We start from the raw sequence: 27,964 nt of genomic DNA on the forward strand, positions 1-27,964 counted from the left end.
CCAAGGCGGCGCCGAGCGGCTGCGGCTGCGGAGGCGGCCGAGCCCGGAGCAGCGCAGCGCAGCTCAGAGCAGCGGAGCTGAGAGCAGCGGAGCTGAGAGCAGCGGAGCTCAGAGCAGCGGAACTGAGAGCAGCGGAGCTCAGAGCAGCGGAGCTCAGAGCAGCGCAGCGCAGAGCAGCGGAGCGCAGAGCAGCGGAGCTCAGAGCAGCGCAGCTCAGAGCAGCGGAGCTCAGAGCAGCGGAGCTCAGAGCAGCGGAGCTTAGAGCAGCGGAGCTTAGAGCAGCGCAGCTCAGAGCAGCGGAGCTCAGAGCAGCGGAGCTCAGAGCAGCGCAGCTCAGAGCAGCGGAGCTCAGAGCAGCGGAGCTTAGAGCAGCGGAGCTTAGAGCAGCGCAGCTTAGAGCAGCGGAGCTCAGAGCAGCGGAGCTCAGAGCAGCGGAGCTTAGAGCAGCGCAGCTCAGAGCAGCGCGGCTTAGAGCAGCGGAGTTTAGAGCACCGCAGCTTAGAGCACCGCAGCTTAGAGCAGCCCAGCGCAGCCGGGCGGAGGTGGCAGCGGCTGCGGCGGCGAGCGCTGCCCCGTGTCACCCGCTGCCGGGACACCCCGGCTGCCCTAAGCGCCGCCGGCGGAATCGGACTCAGCGAGGGAAGGCGCCCGGCCCGCACTTGGCCGCTTTCCGCGGCGAATCGCCCGGGACATCCGATCCGCCACAGCGACACCGGCCGCCGCCGCCGCCGCCGCCGCGCCATGGCGATCGCAAGGCAAGTGCTTTGTGTCTGTGCTTTCCTCTCGCTGCCGCACGCTGGCGCCGAGCCCATCCGCTACTCCGTAGCCGAGGAGGCGGAAAGCGGCTCCCTGGTCGGCAAGCTGGCCGAGGACGCGGGGCTGACGCCGGCGCAGCTCTCGGCTCGCCGCGCCCGCCTGGTGTCGGACGACGGCCGGCAGCATTTTCGCTTAGACCGCGCCTCCGGCCGCCTCGTCGTGGCGGGGAGGCTGGACCGGGAGGAGCTGTGCGGCCAGGCCGCCAGCTGCATGCTCCCCTTCGAGCTGCTGCTCGCCGAGCCGCTGCAGTTCTTCCGGGTCGAGGTGGCTCTGGAGGACATCAATGACCATTCACCTCTTTTCCGAGATGACCGTGTCAGTTTAAAAATCCCTGAAACCAGTGAGCCGGGTTCGCGTTTCCCGCTGGAAGTGGCTCATGATCTCGATATTGGCCGCAATGGCATCCAGGCATACAGCATCTCTCCCGAGAATGAGTATTTCAGTATCTCCTATGAAAGTCACAGTGAGGATGACACATCTCTTGAACTGGTCTTGGAAAAGTCACTAGACAGAGAGGAGCAGGCAGAGATGAGTTTCAGTGTTATTGCTGAAGATGGAGGCTCTCCTCCCAGGAGTGGCACCACACAAGTAAAAATTGTCATTCTAGATGTAAATGACAATGCTCCTGTATTCACAAAAGAGCGTTATATTGGACAGGTTTTGGAGAACATGCCAGAAGGCTCTCTGGTTCTGACTGTGCTGGCCACTGATCAGGATGCAGGAGCTAATGGGGACATTTCCTATCAACTCAGCCAAGCAGTGGGACAGAGTGACTCAGCATTTGTGATTGATCCCAAAACTGGTGAAATTAAACTCACAAAACCTCTGGACTTTGAGGATTCAGAGCATCATGAACTTCGTGTGAGAGCCACAGATGGTGGGGGCCTTTCAGCAATCTGCAAGGTGTTGGTGCAGGTGGTGGATGTGAATGACAATGCCCCAGAGCTGGTGGTCAGTTCCTTCAGCAGTCCCCTCCCCGAGAACACAGTGCCCGGCACAGTGGTTGCCCTGTTCTCGGTCAGGGACCGGGATTCTGGTGCCAACGGGAAGATCTCGTGTGCCCTGGAGGATCAGCTCCTCTTCTCCCTGCGGCCAGCCTATAAGAATTACTACGAGCTGGTGACAGTGAGCGCGCTGGACCGCGAGGAGACGGCTCAGTACGTGCTGAGTGTCACAGCAGCAGATGCGGGGTCGCCTCCTCTCACGACCACGCAGACCTTCACCGTGGACGTCTCGGATGTCAACGACAACGCGCCCGTCTTCAACCAGACGTCCTACACCATGTACGTGCGTGAGAACAACGTCCCCACGGTGTTTGTTGGAGCGGTCAGTGCTGCAGACGCTGACGTGGGGCTCAATGCCAAGGTGACCTATTCCCTGGCCCCAGCGCAGGCGGCAGAGCGGCCCCGGTGCTCCTGCATCTCGGTGAACTCTGAGAACGGACACGTGTTTGTGCTGCGGCCCCTGGACTACGAGCACTTGCGGCAGACCGAGGTGACGGTCGTGGCCTCTGACGCGGGCTCTCCTCCGCTCAGAGCCAACGTCACCGTGCGCCTCGTCGTGCTGGACGAGAATGACAACGCGCCGCTGGTGCTGTACCCAGGCCAGGAGAGCGGCGCGGCGTCCAGCGAGCTGGTGCCCGTGTCGGCTGAGGCGGGCTACCTCATCACCAAAGTGGTGGCCGTCGACGCCGACTCCGGCCAGAACTCCTGGCTCTCCTACCACCTGCTGAGGGCCACCGAGCCCGGGCTGTTCACCGTGGCTGTCCAAAGCGGGGAGGTGCGTCTCAGGAGGCCGGTGACAGACAGGGACAGCGTCAAGCAGAAGCTCGTTGTCCTGGTCCGAGACAACGGCCAGCCCCCGCTGTCAGCCACCGCAGCTCTGAGCGCGCTGCTGCTCAAGGACTTCTCAGACGTGCGCCTCCCGCACAGCAGCGCGGCCACGGAGGAGCAGGACGGCTCCCTGACCACCTACTTAATCATCTCCCTGGTCTTTGTCTCACTCCTCTTCCTCATCTCCGCCGCGGTCTTTGTGGCTCGCAAGGTGTGCAGGAGAAAGGAGCTGCAGGCCGGCCATGTGCTTTATGGTGCCGACAACTTGCAGAGCGGCCTGGCCGATGCAGCCGCTGCAGGGACCCTGCCCCGCGCCTACTGCTACGAGATCAGCCTCACAACGGGCTCGGGCAACAGCGAGTTCAAATTCCTCAAGCCCATCCTCCCCAGCCTGCCACCACAGCACTGTGCCACGGGCCAGGGCCCCGAGGAGGGACAGGATTTCCCCTGTGTCCCTGTCAGCACAGAGGACATGGCACCAGACAATCCTGGGACTCTCTCTGCGCGACAGTTCAACGCTCTTTCCTTCGACTAGCCGGGCACTGCACAGACAGAGGCTTCAATGCTCCTGGGAGGAGGGGATCCAGGCTGCAGCATGTGGCAATGCTTTCTCCTGAGTAAATCTGTATTTGCAATTGATTTACAAAATGTCCTGCAAGTTCTATAAAGAATAAATATCTGCCACTCCAAAAAACAGTGAAGGAAATAAAAGAAGCCAAGGTTCTCTCATTTAGTTAGCAATGAGTTTCAGCTCTGTTTCTGCCATTTCCCGTAGGCTTTAAGTATGTGGCTAGCACTCCCAGCTATGCTCATGTTTCTATTGCTGTCCGAAAACACAGAAGGTCTTTTTATTATGCATTTTAAGACATTATCACCACCAAAACGTCATCAGCAGTGAAATGCAAAATAAACTTTTTCCCAGCTCTGCAAAGCAAGGAAGTCTTGAGTGCTGAGTCACAATGTCAAGTGAGCACTAGGCCCTTTCTTCCCTGGCTTCTGGATGTGTCTGTCTGAGATGTGAGCTCTGTGTGCTTTGCTTTCTTGTCCCTGAGTTTGTCTGTGCAGACACTGACTATCTGCAGATGATTCCATAGTGCTGCCTGCTGAAGCAGGGAGTTGCTCCCACCCAGCCATGGCCACACAGGCAAGGCCAGCTCCGCAGGGAAGGAGGTGATTCAGGCCCTTTTGGAACAGCAGTCTCGTCTTCCTTGTCTCGCTCAGAGTAGAGCAGCAAAATGCACAACAGAATCTTCCTTTGATGTACCAGAAGTGCTTGGGTGTTCTGTCACCTCATGATTGCCTTGGAAATACAGCAGCACAAACATAGTTATGAGAGTCTGTAACTGAACAGAGTTGTAGAAACAAGTTCATTGTCATTGTGTGCATTGAAGGAAAACTCCACAAATACTAAAAGACAATAATTGGAACTTAGATTCTAGAAGAACTTTTAAAATAACATGAAATTTGGTCTTTTCATTGTTGTTCCTTAATCCCAAGGCTTCCTGATGGGAGTTGAAACTGTCCCTGCATGATTTTCTGTGTTTGTGTTAGAGCATTTGCATTCCCATGTCTGCCCTTTCTCCTTCTACACTCCGAAATGTCCTGAGCATTGTACTGAGCCTGTTCCTCTCGAGAACGACTGCCACTTGATCTATCACATCTATTTATTTGAATGATGTCTGTGATGCACGAAATACTGGGGTAGCCTCCCTCACGCTGAGTTGTGCCGATGTTTTACAGTTTAACACTGTAAACTGGCAAATCTCTGGGCTTAGAAACTGAAAAAATGTGTTTGACTGAAATAAATAGCACAACGTTAATTCCTTTTGTGGAGACTGAATGCTTTGCAAAAACGTTCTCTACCTGGAAAGCTCCTTCAAGGCTTTTCAAAATTTGGCGAGTCTTTTTCTCACTCCGTCCCTTGTCTGAGCACTGTTGGGTGGGTGCAGTTCCTGAGTTTGTGGATGCAGCCGGGAGAGTGTTCGTTAGCGTGCCTTTACTGTTCCCACTGCCGTAAACACGTGCGGTTTATCCTGCCGGGCAGTGCGGTTTGGTCGTTGTGGGTTGAGCCTCGTCTTTAAGGGTCCCTGGGCAAAGCCGCGTTCCGTTCCTGGCCGCGGGTGTCTCGAAAGCTTTGGGACCGCGGGCGGGGCGAGCGGCAGCGCGGGCTGCGGGCGGCGGCGGGTGCAGTCCCAGCGCGCACCGCTGGGTGGTGCCCTCGGCCAAGGCGGCGCCGAGCGGCTGCGGCAGCGGAGGCGGCCGAGCCCGGAGCAGCGCAGCGCAGCTCAGAGCAGCGGAGCTGAGAGCAGCGGAGCTGAGAGCAGCGGAGCTCAGAGCAGCGGAGCTCAGAGCAGCGGAGCTCAGAGCAGCGGAGTTTAGAGCAGCGCAGCTCAGAGCAGCGGGGCTCAGAGCAGCGGAGCTCAGAGCAGCGGAGCTTAGAGCAGCGGAGCTCAGAGCAGCGGAGCTCAGAGCAGCGCAGGTTAGAGCAGCGGAGCTTAGGGCAGCGCAGCTCAGAGCAGCGCAGCTCAGAGCAGCGGAGCTCAGAGCAGCGGAGCTCAGAGCAGCGGAGCTCAGAGCAGCGCAGCTCAGAGCAGCGGAGCTTAGAGCAGCCCAGCGCAGCCGGGCGGAGGTGGCAGCGGCTGCGGCGGCGAGCGCTGCCCCGGGTCACCCGCTGTCGGGACACCCCGGCTGCCCTAAGCGCCGCCGGCGGAATCGGACTCAGCGAGGGAAGGCGCCCGGCCCGCACTTGGCCGCTTTCCGCGGCGAATCGCCCGGGACATCCGATCCGCCACAGCGACACCGGCCGCCGCCGCCGCCGCCGCCGCCGCGCCATGGCGATCGCAAGGCAAGTGCTTTGTGTCTGTGCTTTCCTCTCGCTGCCGCACGCTGGCGCCGAGCCCATCCGCTACTCCGTAGCCGAGGAGGCGGAAAGCGGCTCCCTGGTCGGCAAGCTGGCCGAGGACGCGGGGCTGACGCCGGCGCAGCTCTCGGCTCGCCGCGCCCGCCTGGTGTCGGACGACGGCCGGCAGCATTTTCGCTTAGACCGCGCCTCCGGCCGCCTCGTCGTGGCGGGCAGGCTGGACCGGGAGGAGCTGTGCGGCCAGGCCGCCAGCTGCATGCTCCCCTTCGAGCTGCTGCTCGCCGAGCCGCTGCAGTTCTTCCGGGTCGAGGTGGCTCTGGAGGACATCAATGACCACTCACCTGTTTTCCCCGAGGAACGAGTCCGTTTTGACATCCCGGAAAGCAGCGACCCGGGTTCTCGATTCCCGCTGGAGGTCGCTCGGGACCTCGATATTGGCACCAACACAGTCCAGGCATACAGCATCTCTCCTGAGAATGAATATTTTACCGTATCTTATGGAAGTCGGAGTAATGATGACAAATATGTTGAACTTGTATTAGAAAAGGCACTAGACAGGGAGGAGCAGGCAGAGATGCAGTTCCTTGTTATTGCTGTGGACGGTGGCTCTACTCCCAGAAGCGGGACCATTGAGATCTCCGTTTTCATTCTAGATGTAAATGACAATGCTCCTGTCTTCACAAAAGAGCGTTATATTGGACAGGTTTTGGAGAACATGCCAGAAGGCTCTCTGGTTCTGACTGTGCTGGCCACTGATCAGGATGCAGGAGTTAATGGGGACATTTCCTATCAACTGAGCCAAGCAGTGGGACAGAGTGACTCAGCATTTGTGATTGATCCCAAAACTGGTGAAATTAAACTCACAAAACCTCTGGACTACGAGGCAGCAGCAACTCATGAGCTCAGTGTGAGGGCCAGAGATGGAGGGGGCCTTTCAGCGATCTGCAAGGTGTTGGTGCAGGTGGTGGATGTGAATGACAATGCCCCAGAGCTGGTGGTCAGTTCCTTCAGCAGTCCCCTCCCCGAGAACACAGTGCCCGGCACAGTGGTTGCCCTGTTTTCGGTCAGGGACCGGGATTCTGGTGCCAACGGGAAGATCTCGTGTGCCCTGGAGGATCAGCTCCTCTTCTCCCTGCGGCCAGCCTATAAGAATTACTACGAGCTGGTGACAGTGAGCGCGCTGGACCGCGAGGAGACGGCTCAGTACGTGCTGAGTGTCACAGCAGCAGATGCGGGGTCGCCTCCTCTCACGACCACGCAGACCTTCACCGTGGACGTCTCGGACGTCAACGACAACGCGCCCGTCTTCAACCAGACGTCCTACACCATGTACGTGCGTGAGAACAACGTCCCCACGGTGTTTGTTGGAGCGGTCAGTGCTGCAGACGCTGACGTGGGGCTCAATGCCAAGGTGACCTATTCCCTGGCCCCGGCGCAGGCGGCAGAGCGGCCCCGGTGCTCCTGCATCTCGGTGAACTCTGAGAACGGACACGTGTTTGTGCTGCGGCCCCTGGACTACGAGCACTTGCGGCAGACCGAGGTGACGGTCGTGGCCTCTGACGCGGGCTCTCCTCCGCTCAGAGCCAACGTCACCGTGCGCCTCGTCGTGCTGGACGAGAATGACAACGCGCCGCTGGTGCTGTACCCAGGCCAGGAGAGCGGCGCGGCGTCCAGCGAGCTGGTGCCCGTGTCGGCTGAGGCGGGCTACCTCATCACCAAAGTGGTGGCCGTCGACGCCGACTCCGGCCAGAACTCCTGGCTCTCCTACCACCTGCTGAGGGCCACCGAGCCCGGGCTGTTCACCGTGGCTGCCCAAAGCGGGGAGGTGCGTCTGAGGAGGCCGGTGACAGACAGGGACAGCGTCAAGCAGAAGCTCGTTGTCCTGGTCCGAGACAACGGCCAGCCCCCGCTGTCAGCCACCGCAGCTCTGAGCGCGCTGCTGCTCAAGGACTTCTCAGACGTGCGCCTCCCGCACGGCAGCGCGGCCACGGAGGATCAGGACGGCTCCCTGACCACCTACTTAATCATCTCCCTGGTCTTTGTCTCACTCCTCTTCCTCATCTCCGCCGCGGTCTTTGTGGCTCGCAAGGTGTGCAGGAGAAAGGAGCTGCAGGCCGGCCATGTGCTTTATGGTGCCGACAACTTGCAGAGCGGCCTGGCCGATGCAGCCGCTGCAGGGACCCTGCCCCGCGCCTACTGCTACGAGATCAGCCTCACAACGGGCTCGGGCAACAGCGAGTTCAAATTCCTCAAGCCCATCCTCCCCAGCCTGCCACCACAGCACTGTGCCACGGGCCAGGGCCCCGAGGAGGGACAGGATTTCCCCTGTGTCCCTGTCAGCACAGAGGACATGGCACCAGACAATCCTGGGACTCTCTCTGCGCGACAGTTCAACGCTCTTTCCTTCGACTAGCCGGGCACTGCACAGACAGAGGCTTCAATGCTCCTGGGAGGAGGGGATCCAGGCTGCAGCATGTGGCAATGCTTTCTCCTGAGTAAATCTGTATTTGCAATTGATTTACAAAATGTCCTGCAAGTTCTATAAAGAATAAATATCTGCCACTCCAAAAAACAGTGAAGGAAATAAAAGAAGCCAAGGTTCTCTCATTTAGTTAGCAATGAGTTTCATCTCTGTTTCTGCCATTTCCCACAGGCTTTAAGTATGTGGCTCGCACTCCCAGCTATGCTCATGTTTCTATTGCTGTCCGAAAACACAGAAGGTCTTTTTATTATGCATTTTAAGACATTATCACCACCAAAACGTCATCAGCAGTGAAATGCAAAATAAACTTTTTCCCAGCTCTGCAAAGCAAGGAAGTCTTGAGTGCTGAGTCACAATGTCAGGTGAGCACTAGGCCCTTTCTTCCCTGGCTTCTGGATGTCTCTATCTGAGATGTGAGCTCTGTGTGCTTTGCTTTCTTGTCCCTGAGTTTGTCTGTGCAGACACTGACTATCTGCAGATGATTCCATAGTGCTGCCTGCTGAAGCAGGGAGTTGCTCCCACCCAGCCATGGCCACACAGGCAAGGCGAGCTCCGCAGGGAAGGAGGGGATTCGGGCCCTTTTGGAACAGCAGTCTCGTCTTCCTTGTCTAGCTCAGAGTAGAGCAGCAAAATGCACAACAAAATCTTCCTTTGATGTACCAGAAGTGCTTGGGTGTTCTGTCACCTCAGGATTGCCTTGGAAATACAGCAGCACAAACATAGTTATGAGAGTCTGTAACTGAACAGAGTTGTAGAAACAAGTTCATTGTCATTGTGCGCATTGAAGGAAAACTCCACAAATACTAAAAGACAATAATTGGAACTTAGATTCTAGAAGAACTTTTAAAATAACATGAAATTTGGTCTTTTCATTGTTGTTCCTTAATCCGAAGGCTTCCTGATGGGAGAGGAAAACTGTCTCCACAAGATTTTCTGCATTTGTGCTAGACCATTTGCATTCCCATGTTTGCCCTTTCTCCTTCTGCTCTCTGAAGTGTCCTGAGCATTGTACCGAGCCTATTCTTCTAGAGCAGGACTGCCACTTGATCTATAACATTTGTTTATTTGAATGATGTCTGTGATGCATGAAATACTCAGAAAGCCTCCCTCACGCTGAGTTGTGCTGATGTTTTATAGTTTAACCTTGTAAATTGGTGTAACTCTGGGCGTAGAAACTGAAATAAAGGGAACAGCCTGACTGCTTTTGTTTAGACAGGATTCTTTGCAGCGGCGTTCTTTCTGGGAGATGTCTTTCACGGCTTTTCAAAATTCTGAGAGTCTTGTTGTCAATTTGTGCCTTCTCTGAAGCAATATTTGATGGGTACAGCTCCTGAGTGTGGACATGCAGCCAATAAGGGAGTGTTCACTGCCAGGCCTGTGCTGTGACCACTGCACTATCCCTGCTCGGTTTCTGCTGATGAGGGATGAAGCTCTGTCCCTCTGGGCTGAGCCTTCATTTTAAGCTGACCTGAGAAAAGCCGTGTTCTTTCCAAGAGGCTTAAAGTATGTAGTCAGAACTCCCAGCTGTGCTCTTGTTTCTCTTGATGTCTGAAAAGACAGAAGATCTTTTATTTCGGGCTTTAAAGCAATGTCACGGCCAAAAAATCATCCTCACAGAAATGCAAAAAACTTTTTCCCGGCGCTGAAAAGCAAGGAAGCCTTGAGTGCTGAGTCACAATGTCAGGTGAGCGCTAGGCCCTTTCTTCCCTGGCTTCTGGATGTCTCTGTCTGAGATGTGAGCTCTGTGTGCTTTGCTTTCTTGTCCCTGAGTTTGTCTGTGCACACACTGACTATCTGCAGATGATTCCATAGTGCTGCCTGCTGAAGCAGGGAGTTGCTCCCACCCAGCCATGGCCACACAGGCAAGGCCAGCTCTGCAGGGAAGGAGGTGATTCGGGCCCTTTTGGAACAGCAGTCTCGTCTTCCTTGTCTCGCTCAGAGTAGAGCAGCAAAATTCACAACAGAATCTTCCTTTGATGTACCAGAAGTGCTTGGGTGTTCTGTCACCTCAGGATTGCCTTGGAAATACAGCAGCACAAACATTGTTAGGAGAGACTGTAACTGAACAGAGTTGTCGAAACAAGTTCATTGTCATTGTGTGCATTGAAGGAAACTCCACAAATACTAAAAGACAATCATTGGAACTTAGATTCAAGAAGAACTTTTAAAATAACATGAAATTTGGTCTTTTCATTGTTGTTCCTTAATCTGAAGGCTTCCTGATGGGAGTTGAAACTGTCCCCGCATGATTTTCTGTGTTTGTGTTAGAGCATTTGCATTTCAATGTTTGCCCTTTCTCCTTCTGCTCTCTGAAATGTCCTGAGCATTGTACCGAGCCTATTCCTCTAGAGCAGGACTGCCACTTGATCTATAACAACTGTTTATTTGAATTATGTCTGTGATGCATGAAATACTGGGGAAGCCTCCCTCACGCTGAGTTGTGCCGATGTTTTGCAGTTTAACACTGTAAACTGGCAAATCTCTGGGCTTAGAAACTGAAAAAATGTGTTAGACTGAAATAAATAGCACAACGTTAATTCCTTTTGTGGAGACTGAATGCTTTGCAAAAACGTTCTCTACCTGGAAAGCTCCTTCAAGACTTTTCTAAATTTGGCGAGTCTTTTTCTCACTCCTTCCCTTGTCTGAGCACAGCTGGGTGGGTGCAGTTCCTGAGTTTGTGGATGCAGCCGGGAGAGTGTTCGTTAGCGTGCCTTTACTGTTCCCACTGCCCTATCTACGTGTGGTTTATCCAGCCGAGCAATGCGGTTTGGTCGTTGTGCGTTGAGCCTCGTCTTTAAGGGTCCCTGGGCAAAGCCGCGTTCCGTTCCTGGCCGCGGGTGTCTCGAAAGCTTTGGGACCGCGGGCGGGGCGAGCGGCAGCGCGGGCTGCGGGCGGCGGCGGGTGCAGTCCCAGCGCGCACCGCTGGGTGGTGCCCTCGGCCAAGGCGGCGCCGAGCGGCTGCGGCAGCGGAGGCGGCCGAGCCCGGAGCAGCGCAGCGGAGCTCAGAGCAGCGGAGCTCAGAGCAGCGGAGCTGAGAGCAGCGGAGCTCAGAGCAGCGGAGCTCAGAGCAGCGGAGCTCAGAGCAGCGCAGCTCAGAGCAGCGCAGCTCAGAGCAGCGGAGCTCAGAGCAGCGGAGCTCAGAGCAGCGCAGCTCAGAGCAGCGGAGCTCAGAGCAGCGGAGCTGAGAGCAGCGGAGCTCAGAGCAGCGGAGCTCAGAGCAGCGGAGCTGAGAGCAGCGGAGCTCAGAGCAGCGCAGCTCAGAGCAGCGGAGCTCAGAGCAGCGGAGCTTAGAGCAGCGGAGCTCAGAGCAGCGCAGCTTAGAGCAGCCCAGCGCAGCCGGGCGGAGGTGGCAGCGGCTGCGGCGGCGAGCGCTGCCCCGGGTCACCCGCTGCCGGGACACCCCGGCTGCCCTAAGCGCCGCCGGCGGAATCGGACTCAGCGAGGGAAGGCGCCCGGCCCGCACTTGGCCGCTTTCCGCGGCGAATCGCCCGGGACATCCGATCCGCCACAGCGACACCGGCCGCCGCCGCCGCCGCGCCATGGCCATCGCAAGGCAAGTGCTTTGTGTCTGTGCTTTCCTCTCGCTGCCGCACGCTGGCGCCGAGCCCATCCGCTACTCCGTAGCCGAGGAGGCGGAAAGCGGCTCCCTGGTCGGCAAGCTGGCCGAGGACGCGGGGCTGACGCCGGCGCAGCTCTCGGCTCGCCGCGCCCGCCTGGTGTCGGACGACGGCCGGCAGCATTTTCGCTTAGACCGCGCCTCCGGCCGCCTCGTCGTGGCGGGGAGGCTGGACCGGGAGGAGCTGTGCGGCCAGGCCGCCAGCTGCATGCTCCCCTTCGAGCTGCTGCTCGCCGAGCCGCTGCAGTTCTTCCAGGTCGAGGTGGCTCTGGAGGACATCAATGACCATTCACCTCTTTTCCCCGAGGAACGAGTCAGTTTTGAAATTCCCGAAACGAGTGACCCGGGTTCGCGTTTTCCCCTGGAGGGGGCTCAGGACCTCGATATTGGCAGCAACAGCATCCAGGCATACAGCATCTCTCCGGAGAATGAATATTTTAGGGTCTTCTATGGAAGCCGGATTACAGGCAAGAAGTATCTCGAACTGGTTTTGGAAAAGCAACTTGATAGAGAGGAGCAGGCAGAGATGAGTTTCAGTCTCATTGCCGTGGATGGGGGCTCTCCTCCCAGGAGTGGTACCACCGAAGTTAAAATTGTTGTTCTAGATGCAAATGACAATGCTCCCGTCTTCACGCAGGAGGAGTACATAGGGCAGATTTTGGAGAACATGCCAGAAGGTTCTGTGGTTCTGACTGTGCTGGCCACTGACCAGGATGCAGGAGTTAATGGGGACATTTCCTATCAACTGAGCCAAGGAGTGGGACAGAGTGACTCAGCATTTGTGATTGATCCCATAACTGGAGAAATTAAACTCACAAAACCTCTGGACTACGAGGTAGCAGCAACTCATGAGTTCAGTGTAAGAGCCAGAGATGGAGGGGGCCTTTCAGCAATCTGCAAGGTGTTGGTGCAGGTGGTGGATGTGAATGACAATGCCCCAGAGCTGGTGGTCAGTTCCTTCAGCAGTCCCCTCCCCGAGAACACAGTGCCCGGCACAGTGGTTGCCCTGTTTTCGGTCAGGGACCGGGATTCTGGTGCCAACGGGAAGATCTCGTGTGCCCTGGAGGATCAGCTCCTCTTCTCCCTGCGGCCAGCCTATAAGAATTACTACGAGCTGGTGACAGTGAGCGCGCTGGACCGCGAGGAGACGGCTCAGTACGTGCTGAGTGTCACAGCAGCAGATGCGGGGTCGCCTCCTCTCACGACCACGCAGACCTTCACCGTGGACGTCTCGGACGTCAACGACAACGCGCCCGTCTTCAGCCAGACGTCCTACACCATGTACGTGCGTGAGAACAACGTCCCCACGGTGTTTGTTGGAGCGGTCAGTGCTGCAGACGCTGACGTGGGGCTCAATGCCAAGGTGACCTATTCCCTGGCCCCGGCGCAGGCGGCAGAGCGGCCCCGGTGCTCCTGCATCTCGGTGAACTCTGAGAACGGACACGTGTTTGTGCTGCGGCCCCTGGACTACGAGCACTTGCGGCAGACCGAGGTGACGGTCGTGGCCTCTGACGCGGGCTCTCCTCCGCTCAGAGCCAACGTCACCGTGCGCCTCGTCGTGCTGGACGAGAATGACAACGCGCCGCTGGTGCTGTACCCAGGCCAGGAGAGCGGCGCGGCGTCCAGCGAGCTGGTGCCCGTGTCGGCTGAGGCGGGCTACCTCATCACCAAAGTGGTGGCCGTCGACGCCGACTCCGGCCAGAACTCCTGGCTCTCCTACCACCTGCTGAGGGCCACCGAGCCCGGGCTGTTCACCGTGGCTGCCCAAAGCGGGGAGGTGCGTCTGAGGAGGCCGGTGACAGACAGGGACAGCGTGAAGCAGAAGCTCGTTGTCCTGGTCCGAGACAACGGCCAGCCCCCGCTGTCAGCCACCGCAGCTCTGAGCGCGCTCCTGCTCAAGGACTTCTCAGACGTGCGCCTCCCGCACAGCAGCGCGGCCACGGAGGAGCAGGACGGCTCCCTGACCACCTACTTAATCATCTCCCTGGTCTTTGTCTCACTCCTCTTCCTCATCTCCGCCGCGGTCTTTGTGGCTCGCAAGGTGTGCAGGAGAAAGGAGCTGCAGGCCGGCCATGTGCTTTATGGTGCCGACAACTTGCAGAGCGGCCTGGCCGATGCAGCCGCTGCAGGGACCCTGCCCCGCGCCTACTGCTACGAGATCAGCCTCACAACGGGCTCGGGCAACAGCGAGTTCAAATTCCTCAAGCCCATCCTCCCCAGCCTGCCACCACAGCACTGTGCCACGGGCCAGGGCCCCGAGGAGGGACAGGATTTCCCCTGTGTCCCTGTCAGCACAGAGGACATGGCACCAGACAATCCTGGGACTCTCTCTGCACGACAGTTCAACGCTCTTTCCTTCGACTAGCCGGGCACTGCACACACAGACCCTTCAATGCTCCTGGGAGGAGGGGATCCAGGCTGCAGCATGTGGCAATGCTTTCTCCTGAGTAAATCTGTATTTGCAATTGGTTTAACCAACGTCCTGCAAGTTCTGTTAAGAATAAATATCTGCCACTCCAAAAAACAGTGAGGGAAATAAAAGAAGTCAAAGTTCTCTCATTTATTTAGCAATGACTTTGATCTCTGTTTCTGCCATTTCCCACAGGCTTTAAGTATGTGGCTAGCACTCCCAGCTATGGTCATGTTTCTCTTGCTGTCTGAGAAGACAGAAGATGTTTTTATTCTGCGTTTTAAGACAATGTCATGGCCAAAGAATCATCTGAACTGAAATGGAAAAAATACTTTTTCACAGCTCTGCAAAGCAAGCAAGTCTTGAGTGCTGAGTCACAATGTCAGGTGAGCACTAGGCCCTTTCTTCCCTGGCTTCTGGATGTGTCTGCTGAGATGTGAGCTCTGTGTGCTTTGCTTTCTTGTCCCTGAGTTTGTCTGTGCAGACACTGAATATCTGCAGATGATTCCATAGTGCTGCCTGCTGAAGCAGGGAGTTGCTCCCACCCAGCCATGGCCACACAGGCAAGGCCAGCTCCGCAGGGAAGGAGGTGATTCGGGCCCTTTTGGAACAGCAGTCTCGTCTTCCTTGTCTAGCTCAGAGTAGGGCAGCAAAATGCACAACAGAATCTTCCTTTGATGTACCAGAAGTGCTTGGGTGTTCTGTCACCTCAGGATTGCCTTGGAAATACAGCAGCACAAACATTGTTAGGAGAGACTGTAACTGAACAGAGTTGTTGAAACAAGTTCATTGTCATTGTGTGCATTGAAGGAAAACTCCACAAATACTAAAAGACAATTATTGGAACTTAGATTCTAGAAGAACCTTTAAAATAACATGAAATTTGGTCTTTTCATTGTTGTTCCTGAATCCCAAGGCTTCCTGATGGGAGAGGAAAACTGTCTCCACAAGATTTTCTGCATTTTTGCTAGACCATTTGCATTCCCGTGTTTGCCCTTTCTCCTTCTGCTCTCTGAAGTGTCCTGAGCATTGTACCGAGCCTGTTCCTCTAGAGCAGGACTGCCACTTGATCTATAACATCTGTTTATTTGAATGATGTCTGTGATGCATGAAATACCGGTAAAGCCTCCCTCACGCTGAGTTGTGCTGTTGTTTTATAGTTTAACCTTGTAAATTGGTATAACTCTGGGCGTAGAAACTGAAATAAAGGGAACAGCCTGACTGCTTTTGTTTAGACAGGATTCTTTGCAGCGGCGTTCTTTCTGGGAGAGGTCTTTCACGGCTTTTTAAAATTCTGAGAGTCTTGTTGTCAATTTGTGCCTTCTCTGAAGCAATATTTGATGGGTACAGCTCCTGAGTGTGGACATGCAGCCAATAAGGGAGTGTTCACTGCCAGGCCTGTGCTGTGACCACTGCACTATCCCTGCTCGGTTTCTGCTGATGAGGGATGAAGCTCTGTCCCTCTGGGGTGAGCCTGCAGTTTAAGCTGACCTGGGAAAAGCCGTGTTCTTTCCAAGAGGCTTAAAGTATGTAGTCAGAACTCCCAGCTGTGCTCTTATTTCTCTTGATGTCTGAAAAGACAGAAGATCCTTTATTTCGAGCTTTAAAGCAATGTCACGGCCAAAAAATCATCCTCACAGAAATGCAAAAAGACATTTCCCAGCTCTGCAAAGCCAGGAAATCTTGAATACTGAGTCACAGTGTCAGGTGAGCACTAGGCCCTTTCTTCCCTGGCTTCTGGATGTCTCTATCTGAGATGTGAGCTCTGTGTGCTTTGCTTTCTTGTCCCTGAGTTTGTCTGTGCAGACACTGACTATCTGCAGATGATTCCATAGTGCTGCCTGCTGAAGCAGGGAGTTGCTCCCACCCAGCCATGGCCACACAGGCAAGGCCAGCTCCGCAGGGAAGGAGGTGATTCGGGCCCTTTTGGAACAGCAGTCTCGTCTTCCTTGTCTCGCTCAGAGTAGAGCAGCAAAATGCACAACAGGATCTTCCTTTGATGTACCAGAAGTGCTTGGGTGTTCTGTCACCTCAGGCTTGCCTTGGAAATACAGCAGCACAAACACTGTTAGGAGAGACTGTAACTGAACAGAGTTGTAGAAACAAGTTCATTGTCATTGTGCGCATTGAAGGAAAACTCCACAAATACTAAAAGACAATTATTGGAACTTAGATTCTAGAAGAACCTTTAAAATAACATGAAATTTGGTCTTTTCATTGTTGTTCCTGAATCCCAAGGCTTCCTGATGGGAGAGGAAAACTGTCTCCACAAGATTTTCTGCATTTGTGCTAGACCATTTGCATTCCCGTGTTTGCCCTTTCTCCTTCTGCTCTCTGAAGTGTCCTGAGCATTGTACCGAGCCTATTCTTCTAGAGCAGGACTGCCACTTGATCTATAACATCTGTTTATTTGAATGATGTCTGTGATGCATGAAATACTGGGAAAGCCTCCCTCACGCTGAGTTGTGCTGTTGTTTTATAGTTTAACCTTGTAAATTGGTGTAACTCTGGGCGTAGAAACTGAAATAAAGGGAACAGCCGGACTGCTTTTGTGCAGACGGGATTCTTTGCAGAGGCGTTCCTTCTGGGAGAGGTCTTTCACGGCTTTTTAAAATTCTGAGAGTCTTGTTGTCAATTTGTGCCTTCTCTGAAGCAATATTTGGTGGGTACAGCTCCTGGTTGTGGACATGCAGCCAATAACGGAGTGTTCACTGCCATGCCTGTGCTGTGACCACTGCACTATCCCTGCTCGGTTTCTGCTGATGAGGGATGAAGCTCTGTCCCTCTGGGGTGAGACTGCAGTTTAAGCTGACCTGGGAAAAGCTGTGTTCTTTCCAAGAGGCTTAAAGTATGTAGTCAGAACTCCCAGCTGTGCTCTTGTTTCTCTTGATGTCTGAAAAGACAGAAGATCCTTTATTTCGAGCTTTAAAGCAATGTCACGGCCAAAAAATCATCCTCACAGAAATGCAAAAAGACATTTCCCAGCTCTGCAAAGCCAGGAAATCTTGAATACTGAGTCACAGTGTCAGGTGAGCACTAGGCCCTTTCTTCCCCGGCTCATGGATGTGTCTGCCTGAGATGTGACCTCTGTGTGCTTTGCTTTCTTGTCCCTGAGTTTGTCTGTGCAGACACTGACTATCTGCAGATGATTCCATAGTGCTGCCTGCTGAAGCAGGGAGTTGCTCCCACCCAGCCATGGCCACACAGGCAAGGCCAGCTCTGCAGGGAAGGAGGTGATTCGGGTCCTTTTGGAACAGCAGTCTCGTCTTCCTTGTCTCGCTCAGAGTAGAGCAGCAAAATGCACAAGAAAATCTTCCTTTGATGTACCAGAAGTGCTTGGGTGTTCTGTCACCTCAGGCTTGCCTTGGAAATACAGCAGCACAAACATTGTTAGGAGAGACTGTAACTGAACAGAGTTGTAGAAACAAGTTCATTGTCATTGTGCGCATTGAAGGAAAGTCCACAAATACTAAAAGACAATTATTGGAACTTAGATTCAAGAAGAACTTTTAAACTAACATTAAATTTGGTCTTTTCATTGTTGTTCATGAATCCGAAGGCATCCTGATGGGAGTGGAAAACTGTCTCCACTTGATTTTCTGTGTTTGTGTTAGAGCATTTGCATTCCATGTCTGCTCTTTCTCCTTCTACCTCTGAAATATATTGAGCATTGTGCTGAGCCTGTTCCTCTAGAGAAGGACTGCCACCCCATCTACAATAACTGGTTGTTCGATTGATGTCTGTGATGCATGAGATATTCAGAAAGCCTCCCTCAGACTGAGTTGTGCTGATGTTTTACAGTTTAACGTTGTAAATTGGTATAACTCTGGGCTTAGAAACTGAAAAAATGGGTTAGACTGAAATAAAGAGAGCATCCTAATTCCTTTTGTGGAGACAGAATGCTTTATAGAAACGTTCTCTCTCTGGAAAGCTCCTTCAAGGCTTGTCAAAATTCGGCGAGTGTTTTTCTCACTCGGTCCCTTCTCTGAAGCATTGGTGGGTGGATGCAGTTCCTGAGTTTGGAGATGCACGAGACACGAGAGTGTCAGTTTGCGTGCCTTTGCTGTTCCCACTGCCCTATCCACGTGCGGTTTATCCAGCCGAGCAATGCGGTTTGGTCGTTGTGGGTTGAGCCTCTTCTTTAAGCGTCCCTGGGCAAAGCCGCGCTCCGTTCCTGGCCGCGGGTGTCTCGAAAGCTTTGGGACCGCGGGCGGGGCGAGCGGCAGCGCGGGCTGCGGGCGGCGGCGGGTGCAGTCCCAGCGCGCACCGCTGGGTGGTGCCCTCGGCCAAGGCGGCGCCGAGCGGCTGCGGCAGCGGAGGCGGCCGAGCCCGGAGCAGCGCAGCGGAGCTCAGAGCAGCGGAGCTCAGAGCAGCGGAGCTCAGAGCAGCGGAGCTGAGAGCAGCGGAGCTCAGATCAGCGGAGCTCAGAGCAGCGGAGCTCAGCGCAGCGGAGCTCAGAGCAGCGGGGCTCAGAGCAGCGGGGCTCAGAGCAGCGGAGCTCAGCGCAGCGGAACTCAGAGCAGCGGAGTTCAGCGCAGCGGAGCTCAGAGCAGCGGAGCTTAGAGCAGCGGAGCTTAGAGCAGCGCAGCTCAGAGCAGCGCAGCTTAGAGCAGCGGAGCTCAGAGCAGCGGAGCTCAGAGCAGCGGAGCTTAGAGCAGCGCAGCTCAGAGCAGCGCAGCTTAGAGCAGCGGAGCTCAGAGCAGCGGAGCTCAGAGCAGCGCAGCTCAGAGCAGCGCAGCTTAGAGCAGCGCAGCTCAGAGCAGCCCAGCGCAGCCGGGCGGAGGTGGCAGCGGCTGCGGCGGCGAGCGCTGCCCCGTGTCACCCGCTGTCGGGACACCCCGGCTGCCCTAAGCGCCGCCGGCGGAATCGGACTCAGCGAGGGAAGGCGCCCGGCCCCCACTTGGCCGCTTTCCGCGGCGAATCGCCCGGGACATCCGATCCGCCACAGCGACACCGGCCGCCGCCGCCGCCGCCGCGCCATGGCGATCGCAAGGCAAGTGCTTTGTGTCTGTGCTTTCCTCTCGCTGCCGCACGCTGGCGCCGAGCCCATCCGCTACTCCGTAGCCGAGGAGGCGGAAAGCGGCTCCCTGGTCGGCAAGCTGGCCGAGGACGCGGGGCTGACGCCGGCGCAGCTCTCGGCTCGCCGCGCCCGCCTGGTGTCGGACGACGGCCGGCAGCACTTTCGCTTAGACCGCGCCTCCGGCCGCCTCGTCGTGGCGGGGAGGCTGGACCGGGAGGAGCTGTGCGGCCAGGCCGCCAGCTGCATGCTCCCCTTCGAGCTGCTGCTCGCCGAGCCGCTGCAGTTCTTCCGGGTCGAGGTGGCTCTGGAGGACATCAATGACCATTCTCCTGTTTTCCGAGATGATCTTGTCAGTTTAAAAATCCTCGAAACGAGTGACCTGGGTTCTCGATTCCCGCTGGAGGGTGCTCGGGACCTCGATATTGGCCACAATGGCATCCAGTCTTACAACATCTATCCGGAGAGTGAGTACTTTAGTGTCTCTTACGGAAGTCGGAGTCAGGATGACAAGTATCTTGAACTGGTCTTGGAAAAGCCACTAGACAGAGAGGAGCAGGCAGAGATGAGTTTCAGTGTTATTGCTGAAGATGGGGGCTCTCCTCCCAGGAGTGGAACCACCCAAGTCCATGTTGTAATTCTAGATGCAAATGACAATGCTCCCATCTTCACAAAGGAGGTGTACATTGGACAGGTTCTGGAGAACATGCCAGAAGGTTCTGTGGTTCTGACTGTGCTGGCAACTGATCAGGATGCAGGAGTTAATGGGGACATTTCCTATCAACTGAGCCAAGCAGTGGGACAGAGTGACTCAGCATTTGTGATTGATCCCAAAACTGGTGAAATTAAACTCACAAAACCTCTGGACTTTGAGGATTCAGAGCATCATGAACTTCGTGTGAGAGCCACAGATGGTGGGGGACTCTCAGCAATCTGCAAGGTGTTGGTGGAGGTGGTGGATGTGAATGACAATGCCCCAGAGCTGGTGGTCAGTTCCTTCAGCAGTCCCCTCCCCGAGAACACAGTGCCCGGCACAGTGGTTGCCCTGTTCTCGGTCAGGGACCGGGATTCTGGTGCCAACGGGAAGATCTCGTGTGCCCTGGAGGATCAGCTCCTCTTCTCCCTGCGGCCAGCCTATAAGAATTACTACGAGCTGGTGACAGTGAGCGCGCTGGACCGCGAGGAGACGGCTCAGTACGTGCTGAGTGTCACAGCAGCAGATGCGGGGTCGCCTCCTCTCACGACCACGCAGACCTTCACTGTGGACGTCTCGGACGTCAACGACAACGCGCCTGTCTTCAGCCAGACGTCCTACACCATGTACGTGCGTGAGAACAACGTCCCCACGGTGTTTGTTGGAGCGGTCAGTGCTGCAGACGCTGACGTGGGGCTCAATGCCAAGGTGACCTATTCCCTGGCCCCGGCGCAGGCGGCAGAGCGGCCCCGGTGCTCCTGCATCTCGGTGAACTCTGAGAACGGACAAGTGTTTGTGCTGCGGCCCCTGGACTACGAGCACTTGCGGCAGACCGAGGTGACGGTCATGGCCTCTGACGCGGGCTCTCCTCCGCTCAGAGCCAACGTCACCGTGCGCCTCGTCGTGCTGGACGAGAATGACAACGCGCCGCTGGTGCTGTACCCAGGCCAGGAGAGCGGCGCGGCGTCCAGCGAGCTGGTGCCCGTGTCGGCTGAGGCGGGCTACCTCATCACCAAAGTGGTGGCCGTCGACGCCGACTCCGGCCAGAACTCCTGGCTCTCCTACCACCTGCTGAGGGCCACCGAGCCCGGGCTGTTCACCGTGGCTGTCCAAAGCGGGGAGGTGCGTCTGAGGAGGCCGGTGACAGACAGGGACAGCGTGAAGCAGAAGCTCGTTGTCCTGGTCCGAGACAACGGCCAGCCCCCGCTGTCAGCCACCGCAGCTCTGAGCGCGCTGCTGCTCAAGGACTTCTCAGACGTGCGCCTCCCGCACAGCAGCGCGGCCACGGAGGAGCAGGACGGCTCCCTGACCACCTACTTAATCATCTCCCTGGCCTTTGTCTCACTCCTCTTCCTCATCTCCGCCGCGGTCTTTGTGGCTCGCAAGGTGTGCAGGAGAAAGGAGCTGCAGGCCGGCCATGTGCTTTATGGTGCCGACAACTTGCAGAGCGGCCTGGCCGATGCAGCCGCTGCAGGGACCCTGCCCCGCGCCTACTGCTACGAGATCAGCCTCACAACGGGCTCGGGCAACAGCGAGTTCAAATTCCTCAAGCCCATCCTCCCCAGCCTGCCACCACAGCACTGTGCCACGGGCCAGGGCCCTGAGGAGGGACAGGATTTCCCCTGTGTCCCTGTCAGCACAGAGGACATGGCACCAGACAATCCTGGGACTCTCTCTGCACGACAGTTCAACGCTCTTTCCTTTGACTAGCTGGGCTCTGCACACACAGACCCTTCAATGCTCCTGGGAGGAGGGGATCCAGGCTGCAGCTTGTGGCCATGGTTCCTCGACTGAAAACCTGTATGTCCAATTGGTTTAATCAGATCCCTGTAATTCTAAGTTGGCACAGATATTTTCTGCCACTCCGAAAACACAACCACCAAACAAACGAAACTCAGGTTCTCTCCCTGAGGCTATAGTATGTTTCACCTCTGTTATGGTCATTTCTGATCATCTTTAAGGAGGGTGTTAGCACTCCAGCTCTGCTCTTTTCTCTTTTGCTGTCCAGAATGACTGTGGAGCTTTTCTTCTGTCCTCTGACACAAGGGCACAGCTTGTCTGACAGGTCTCCTCCTTCACAGAATGTACAAAATCCCTTTCCCACCTCAGGAAAGCAAAGATGTTGAGAGTACAGTGTCACAATATTGAATGAGGAGTGGGCTCTTTCTTCCCTGGGTTCTGGATGCCTCTGTCTGAGATGTGTGGGCTGTGTGTGCTTTGGTTTCCTGTCAGTCAATACAGCCACTGTCTGTGTGCATATGATTCACCCGTGCTGTCCAGGGAATGGTGGAGTTGCTCCCGTCCAACCTTTGCAATGCAGGGAATTGCAGTTCAGCTGGGAAGAAGAGTATTCCGACCCTCTGAGTACTGGAGTCTCATCCTCTCCAGGGCAGAGGAGAGCAGTAAAATGTACAACCAGATATTCTTTTTGCCCTATAAAGCAGTGCTCAGTGTTCTGTCTCATTGAAATACAGAAATACAAATGGTGTTTGATTTACTATAGCTGTACAGAGTTTTGAAAACATGTTCATTTCCTTTGGCTATATTTCATGAAAACTACCTAAGTCTTTCAGAGAACATTTTGTGAAGGGTAGAAATCAACATGAAATGGTAAAAAGGAGTTTGATGTTGGTCTTCTTATTTTTCCTATATACAGTAGTTTCTTGCTAGGAGTCGAAAGCTGTCCCCACATGATTTTCTCCATCTGTGTTGGAGCATTTTCATTCCTATTTTTGCCCTTTCTCCTGCCACTCTCTGAACTGAGTTTGAGCATTGTCTTTCCTTTTCTGCTTAAGAGCTGTCACCCCACGTATAATAACTGATTACTTGAATGATATCTGTGATGCATGGAATATTCAGAAAGCCTCACATTGAGTTTTGTTGAAGTTATAAAGTTTAACATTGTAGACTTGGATACCCCTGAGTTTAAAACTGAAATAAAGAGAACACCTAAATGCCTTGTGTACCCCTGAGTTTAAAACTGAAATAAAGAGAACACCTAAATGCCTTGTGTGGAGACAGTCTTTGTATTTTCCTTTGGCCAAGGTGGTGGGTGAGTGGGTGCATTTTCCAGTTTCAAGATCAAGCTGAAACAGGATTCAGGAAAATTGGGAGGACAATGGAATTGCTATCAGGCCTCTATGGTTCTTTTGAGCACTGACCTTCTGTCTGGGATGGAGCCCAGTAATAAGCAGTTCAGGGGAAATGGGGCCGTACCTCAACAGAGGCCCTAGGTGTGCTCTGCCTCTGTAAAGCTGTGATGTGGGGGAGTGGCCTTGAGTGGGCTTCTCAAATCTTCTGACAGCTGCATCTGCAGATGGCAATTATGAGGTGTTTGTAACACTTATGGTATAGGAATTTTGGAAAAGAATGGCACAAAAATAGGAAGTTCTTCCCTTGAGAAGTATTTTTTGGGAGTGCCTGGAGGTGGGAATTTGGTGAGTAAAAACTACTACCAGGGAGAAGCTTTGGAATCACGAAATGCAGAGGACTTCAGCAGGAGGACTTCCACAAGGCCCAGATGAAAGGGTAAGTCCTGGGGAGGGAATGGTGTAATGATGCTGACCAGAAGACTGACAAACATCAAGGATGAAGTGATCCATAATCCAGTTGATCTGGGAAGACACAGCCCTCTGCTGTGCTGTGTCCTGCTCCACAAACACATTGGTGGAGAGTTAGATCCATCTCGTTTTGACCGAGGAACCTGCAGGCAGGTTCCCCCTTGCCACTGTTGAGAAAGCCACCTGCGAGCAAAAAGTCTGCATGCAAACTTTTTATGGAACTCTAAAAATAATTAATAAAACTGATTTACTGTATGAAAGTCCTGTGATGTCCTGACTGAGTGGAACAAGGGCACTCTCCCTTTCCTAGGAGCAGGATCTGCTTGGCATTCTGTGTGTGTCTGAATTCCTGTGTGAAGTTACTTTTACTAAATGTTCTCCACATCTAAAAGGATGTGGGACTACCTGTGCTAATCTCTTCCACCAGTATGTGTTACAAAAGAGAGTTGGTGTGTCTCTCTTACCAAGATCACGAGGGACCATCACCCTCTGTTGTTAAACTTCTGGGGTTTGGGTCATTCCAGTTTGAGGCTTAAGTGTCTGAGGCAGTTCATAAACGGATGGTTTATTATGGCTTTTAGCATGTGAGATGGGGGGGGGGGGGGCACTGTCCTGTCTTAAAAGGCCTGAACACACTGCTGAGTTCTCCCAAGAAGCTCACTGGAGGTGCCCTTTAGGAAGGATTAAGACCTTAGTCCAGCCCTCCTTACTAGAAGAAATGTTTTTCTGGACTTGTTGGTCATCAACACGGATGAGCTAATCAGAGATATCAAGACTGGAAGCAGCCTGGGCTGCCATGATCATCCACTGGTCAAGTTCATAGTCCTGAGGGATATGGATCAGGCAAAGAGTAAAGTCAGGACTGTGAATTTTAGGAAAGGAAACTTCCAGCTCTTAAATGATTTAATCAATGGGGCTCCTCAGGGGAATGTGCCCTGAAGGACAAGGGAGCAGAATAGGCCTGGCAGTTCTTTAGGGATGCTTTCCATACAGTGCATGATCTCTTGAACCCATGTGCAGGAAATCAGAAGAAGGGAAAAGACCAGCATGGCTGAGAGAAGTCTTGCTGGTCAAACTGAGGGGCAAGAAATAAATGTGTAGCAGTGGGATCAGGGACACGTGTCCTGGGAAGAGTATAGGGATGTTGGCTGATTGTGTCGGGATAGAGTCAGGTTGGCCAAGGCATGGCTGGAGCTGAACTCTATAAGGAATGCAAAAAACAGCAAGAAGAGCTTCTAGAGGTAAGTCAGATTGATGAAGAAGGTTAAAAATCCCTGTATGTCTCCTGATGAGCACAACTGACAAACTGATAAAAACAGACCACGAGAAGGCTGAGGTACTCAGCCATATCTTTGCCTCAGTCATCACTGACTAGGTCTCTTCCCATACCTATCAAGTGGATGGAGTTCAAGGCAGGGATTTGGGGAAAAAACGTCCCTCCCACTGTAAGAAACGATCAGGTTTGGGACCATCTGAAGAACTTGAACAGAGAAAAGTCCGCTGCTGGCTTGTGCTATCACATGGAGTTTGGAAATCTGAGGTTGCTAATGGCATTCCAATATTAAGATATATTGGCAGAAAAGGTGAGGGGAATAAAAAGATCATCCAATAATGACTGCTGAAAACGCTGGGCTATTAGCGGGGGAAATTGTGGTTTTGAACTAATGGACTCTGACTAGTAATACTTCTGCTTGTTCAGAGAACTTTATATCAATATTGTATCACCATTACAAAAACATTTTCCTGTACGGTAGAAACAGCACAAAGACGCCTCTGCCTTCTTACCAGTCTTGATCAGCTTCTCAAAGAAGAGATGGGCTGGAGAAAAGCAGAGGCAGGAGATCCCCGCTGGACGGGGCCCGATGTCTCCGTGGCGCCATGCAGTCCCCGAGAGGCTCCCGTGTGCGAGGCAGCGCTGGGCAGCGCTGGGTGCCTGCAGTGCCGGGAGGAGGCTGCGGGCGCCGCTGCTGACCGAGAGGAGCGAGAAGAGATGGGAGCGCTGCCGGCAGCCCCGCCCGCTGCGGACCGGCTCCATCGCTCGCTGCCTGTCAGGCTCGGCGACCGAGAGGTTTGCGATCGTCCCTGGGGTGCGGAACCGCGCTGCGGAGAGGCGGCGGTTCCGACAGAAGCGAGCTGAGAAGGAGCGGGAGCGGAATCGGCGGAGTGACCGGCGGGGAGCGGCCGAGGTGTTTGCAGTGCCGGCGGTGCCGCGGCGGAGATGTGCGCGGCGGGGAGGCGCTGGGGCCGGCGGCAGCGAGCTCTGCTCTGGGCCGTCCTGCTGGCGGCGTGGGAGGCGGCGTGGGGGCAGCTGCGCTACTCGGTGCCCGAGGAGATGCCCAAGGGCTCCTTCGTGGGCGACGTGGCCAACGACCTGGGGCTGCAGCTGCCGGCGCTAAGCGAGCGCGGCGTTCGCATTATAGAAAGAGGTAGGACTCAATACTTCTCTCTGCACGGGAGGACGGGACATTTAGTGACGGCGGAGAGGATCGACAGAGAGCAGCTGTGCCGGCTGGTGGAGAAATGCGTGCTGCGCTGTGAGCTGATCGTGGAAGGCGAAATGAACATTTATGAAGTAGAAGTGGAAATCATGGACATTAACGACAACGCGCCTAGCTTTCGAGAGGCAGAAGCAGAGCTGAGAATAAGCGAGATGACAGCCCCGGGGTCACGGTTTCCCCTGCCAGACGCTCACGACCCGGACTCGGGCCGGAATTCCCTGCAGAGCTACGAGCTGAGCGGTGACGAGCACTTCTCGCTGGCCGTGCAGGCGGGCCCCGGCGGCGATCAGCGTCCCGAGCTGGTGCTGGCCAAGGCGCTGGACCGGGAGGAGGCGGCGTTTCACGAGCTGGTGCTGAGGGCGAGCGACGGCGGCGATCCGGCACGGACGGGCACGGCTCGGATCCGTGTGACGGTGGTGGACGTGAACGACAACGCGCCCGTGTTCAGCCAGGCGGAGTACACGGTGCGTGTGCCCGAGGACGTGCCCGTGGGCTCTGTCCTCGTCACCGTCACAGCCATGGACGCCGATGAGGGGTCTAGCGGACACGTGAAATACAGTTTGCATAGAATTTCAGAAAGGGCAACCGAACTTTTTCACATTGATTCAAAGACAGGAGAAATAACTGTTAAGGACAACTTAGACTTCGAGGAAATTTCCTCATTTGAAATGGAGGTGCACGCACAGGACGGTGGAGAGTTATTCGATGCTGCTAAAGTAACGATCTCCGTGACAGACGTCAACGACAATGCCCCTGAACTGACAGTATCATCGGCATTGACTGAGATCTCTGAGGACGCCCCATCGGGGACAGTGGTCGCCCTCCTGCACGTGCAAGACCGGGACTCCGGGGCGAATGGCGAGGTGCACTGTTCGATCGACGGGGGCGTCCCGTTCCGGCTGCAGAGCTCACACGGCAGCTACTACCGCGTGGTGACAGCGAGAGAGCTGGACCGAGAGCAGGTGTCGGAGTACAAGGTGACGGTGCGGGCGGCGGACGGCGGGTCGCCGGCGCTGCAGAGCAGCGCGGTGCTGGCGCTGCGGGTGCTGGACGTGAACGACAACGCGCCGGTGTTCGCGGAGGAGCGCTACAGCGCGCGGCTGGCGGAGAACAACGCGGCGGGCGCGCTGGTGCTGAGGGTGCTTGCGACGGACGCGGACGCGGGGCAGAACGCGCGCGTGCGGTACCGGCTGCGGGAGGGGCGGGTGCGGGGCGCGCCGCTGTCGTCGTACGTGTCGGTGCAGGCGGAGACGGGCGCGCTGTACGCGCTGCGCTCCCTGGACTACGAGCAGGTGCGCGAGCTGCAGCTGTGGGTGGTTGCGGAGGACGGCGGCGCGCCGGCGCTGAGCGGCAACGCGTCGGTGCGGCTGCTGATCGCGGACGAGAACGACAACGCGCCGCGGGTGCTGTACCCGCCGGCGGGCGCGGGCTCGGGCGGCGCGTGGTCGGGCGTGGAGCTGGCGCCGCGCGGGTCGGAGGCCGGCGCGCTGGTGGCCAAGGTGGTGGCGGTGGACGCGGACGCGGGGCAGAACGCGTGGCTGTCGTACGAGCTGGCCAAGGCCACGGAGCCGGGGCTGTTCCGCGTGGGGCTGCACAGCGGCGAGGTGCGCACGGCGCGCTTGCCGCTGGCCCGCGACGCGGCGCGCCACAGCCTGGTGGTGGTGGTGAAGGACCACGGGCGGCCGGCGCTGTCGGCCACGGCCACGCTCAGCGTGCTGCTGGCCGACAGCGTGGCCGAGCTGCTGGCCGAGCTGGGCGGCGCGGCCGAGGCGGCGGCGCCGGGCGAGCCGGCCGGCGGCCTGACGCGCTGGCTCGTGCTGGCCGTGGCCGCCGTCTCCTGCCTCTTCCTCGCCTTCCTGCTGCTGCTGCTGGCGCTGCGCCTGCGGCGCTGGCGCCGCCGCCAGCTGCTGCCGCCCGCCGCCGCCGCCGCCTTGCGCGGCGTGCCCGTCTCGCACTTCGTGGGCATCGACGGCGTGCGCGCCTTCCTGCACTCCTACTCGCACGACGTGTCGCTCACGGCCGACTCGCGCAAGAGCCACCTGCGCTTCTCCCGCGACAGCTGCTGCGACACCCTCCCGGCCCGGCCGCTGCCCGACGAGCCCAAGCCGCTGCTCGGCGACGAGGATTCTGCCGGCCTTTGTCCCCAGGACCCCGCCTCAGTCCCGGTGAGTTACACACG

General features: G+C 55.8%; 4 protein-coding genes across 4 annotated transcripts in view; all 4 read left to right on the forward strand.

The window, feature by feature from the left end:
• Positions 1-702: 702 nt before the first annotated feature.
• LOC120759159 (protocadherin beta-4-like) lies at positions 703-4,285 on the forward strand. Its single transcript, XM_040078154.2, has one exon. The coding sequence runs from the start codon at positions 742-744 to the stop codon at positions 3,181-3,183; it is 2,442 nt and encodes an 813-aa protein (XP_039934088.1). The 5' UTR covers positions 703-741; the 3' UTR covers positions 3,184-4,285.
• A 1,194-nt stretch (positions 4,286-5,479) lies between these two features.
• LOC120759384 (cadherin-87A-like) lies at positions 5,480-14,229 on the forward strand. Its single transcript, XM_040078561.1, has 2 exons — positions 5,480-7,920; positions 11,502-14,229. Exons 1-2 carry the CDS (start codon positions 5,480-5,482, stop codon positions 13,969-13,971), a joined length of 4,911 nt encoding a protein of 1,636 aa, XP_039934495.1. The 3' UTR covers positions 13,972-14,229.
• A 4,760-nt stretch (positions 14,230-18,989) lies between these two features.
• On the forward strand, positions 18,990-22,712 carry LOC120759332 (protocadherin beta-15-like). The gene has a single exon (XM_040078492.2). The coding sequence runs from the start codon at positions 18,996-18,998 to the stop codon at positions 21,435-21,437; it is 2,442 nt and encodes an 813-aa protein (XP_039934426.1). The 5' UTR covers positions 18,990-18,995; the 3' UTR covers positions 21,438-22,712.
• A 2,781-nt stretch (positions 22,713-25,493) lies between these two features.
• The window catches only part of LOC120759063 (protocadherin gamma-C3-like), a 122,374-nt gene continuing 119,903 nt past the window's right edge, over positions 25,494-27,964 (forward strand). Inside the window, exon 1 of the mRNA XM_058422425.1 lies at positions 25,494-27,950. Within this exon, the coding sequence (XP_058278408.1) occupies positions 25,506-27,950 (2,445 nt within the window). The 5' untranslated portion in view covers positions 25,494-25,505. The remainder of the gene's footprint in view (positions 27,951-27,964) is intronic.

This window comes from Hirundo rustica, chromosome 14 (assembly GCF_015227805.2).
Source record: "Hirundo rustica isolate bHirRus1 chromosome 14, bHirRus1.pri.v3, whole genome shotgun sequence".
Taxonomy (NCBI): Eukaryota; Metazoa; Chordata; class Aves; order Passeriformes; family Hirundinidae; genus Hirundo; species Hirundo rustica.

Excerpts from the sequence above, each read along its gene's own strand:
- LOC120759159 (XM_040078154.2), top strand. The coding sequence starts at position 742 with ATGGCGATCGCAAGGCAAGTGCTTTGTGTCTGTGCTTTCCTCTCGCTG.
- LOC120759384 (XM_040078561.1), top strand. The coding sequence starts at position 5,480 with ATGGCGATCGCAAGGCAAGTGCTTTGTGTCTGTGCTTTCCTCTCGCTG. Across the intron at positions 7,921-11,501 it reads AACGCTCTTTCCTTCGACTA|CGACACCGGCCGCCGCCGCC; the intron begins GCCGGGCACTGC and ends GATCCGCCACAG.
- LOC120759332 (XM_040078492.2), top strand. The coding sequence starts at position 18,996 with ATGGCGATCGCAAGGCAAGTGCTTTGTGTCTGTGCTTTCCTCTCGCTG.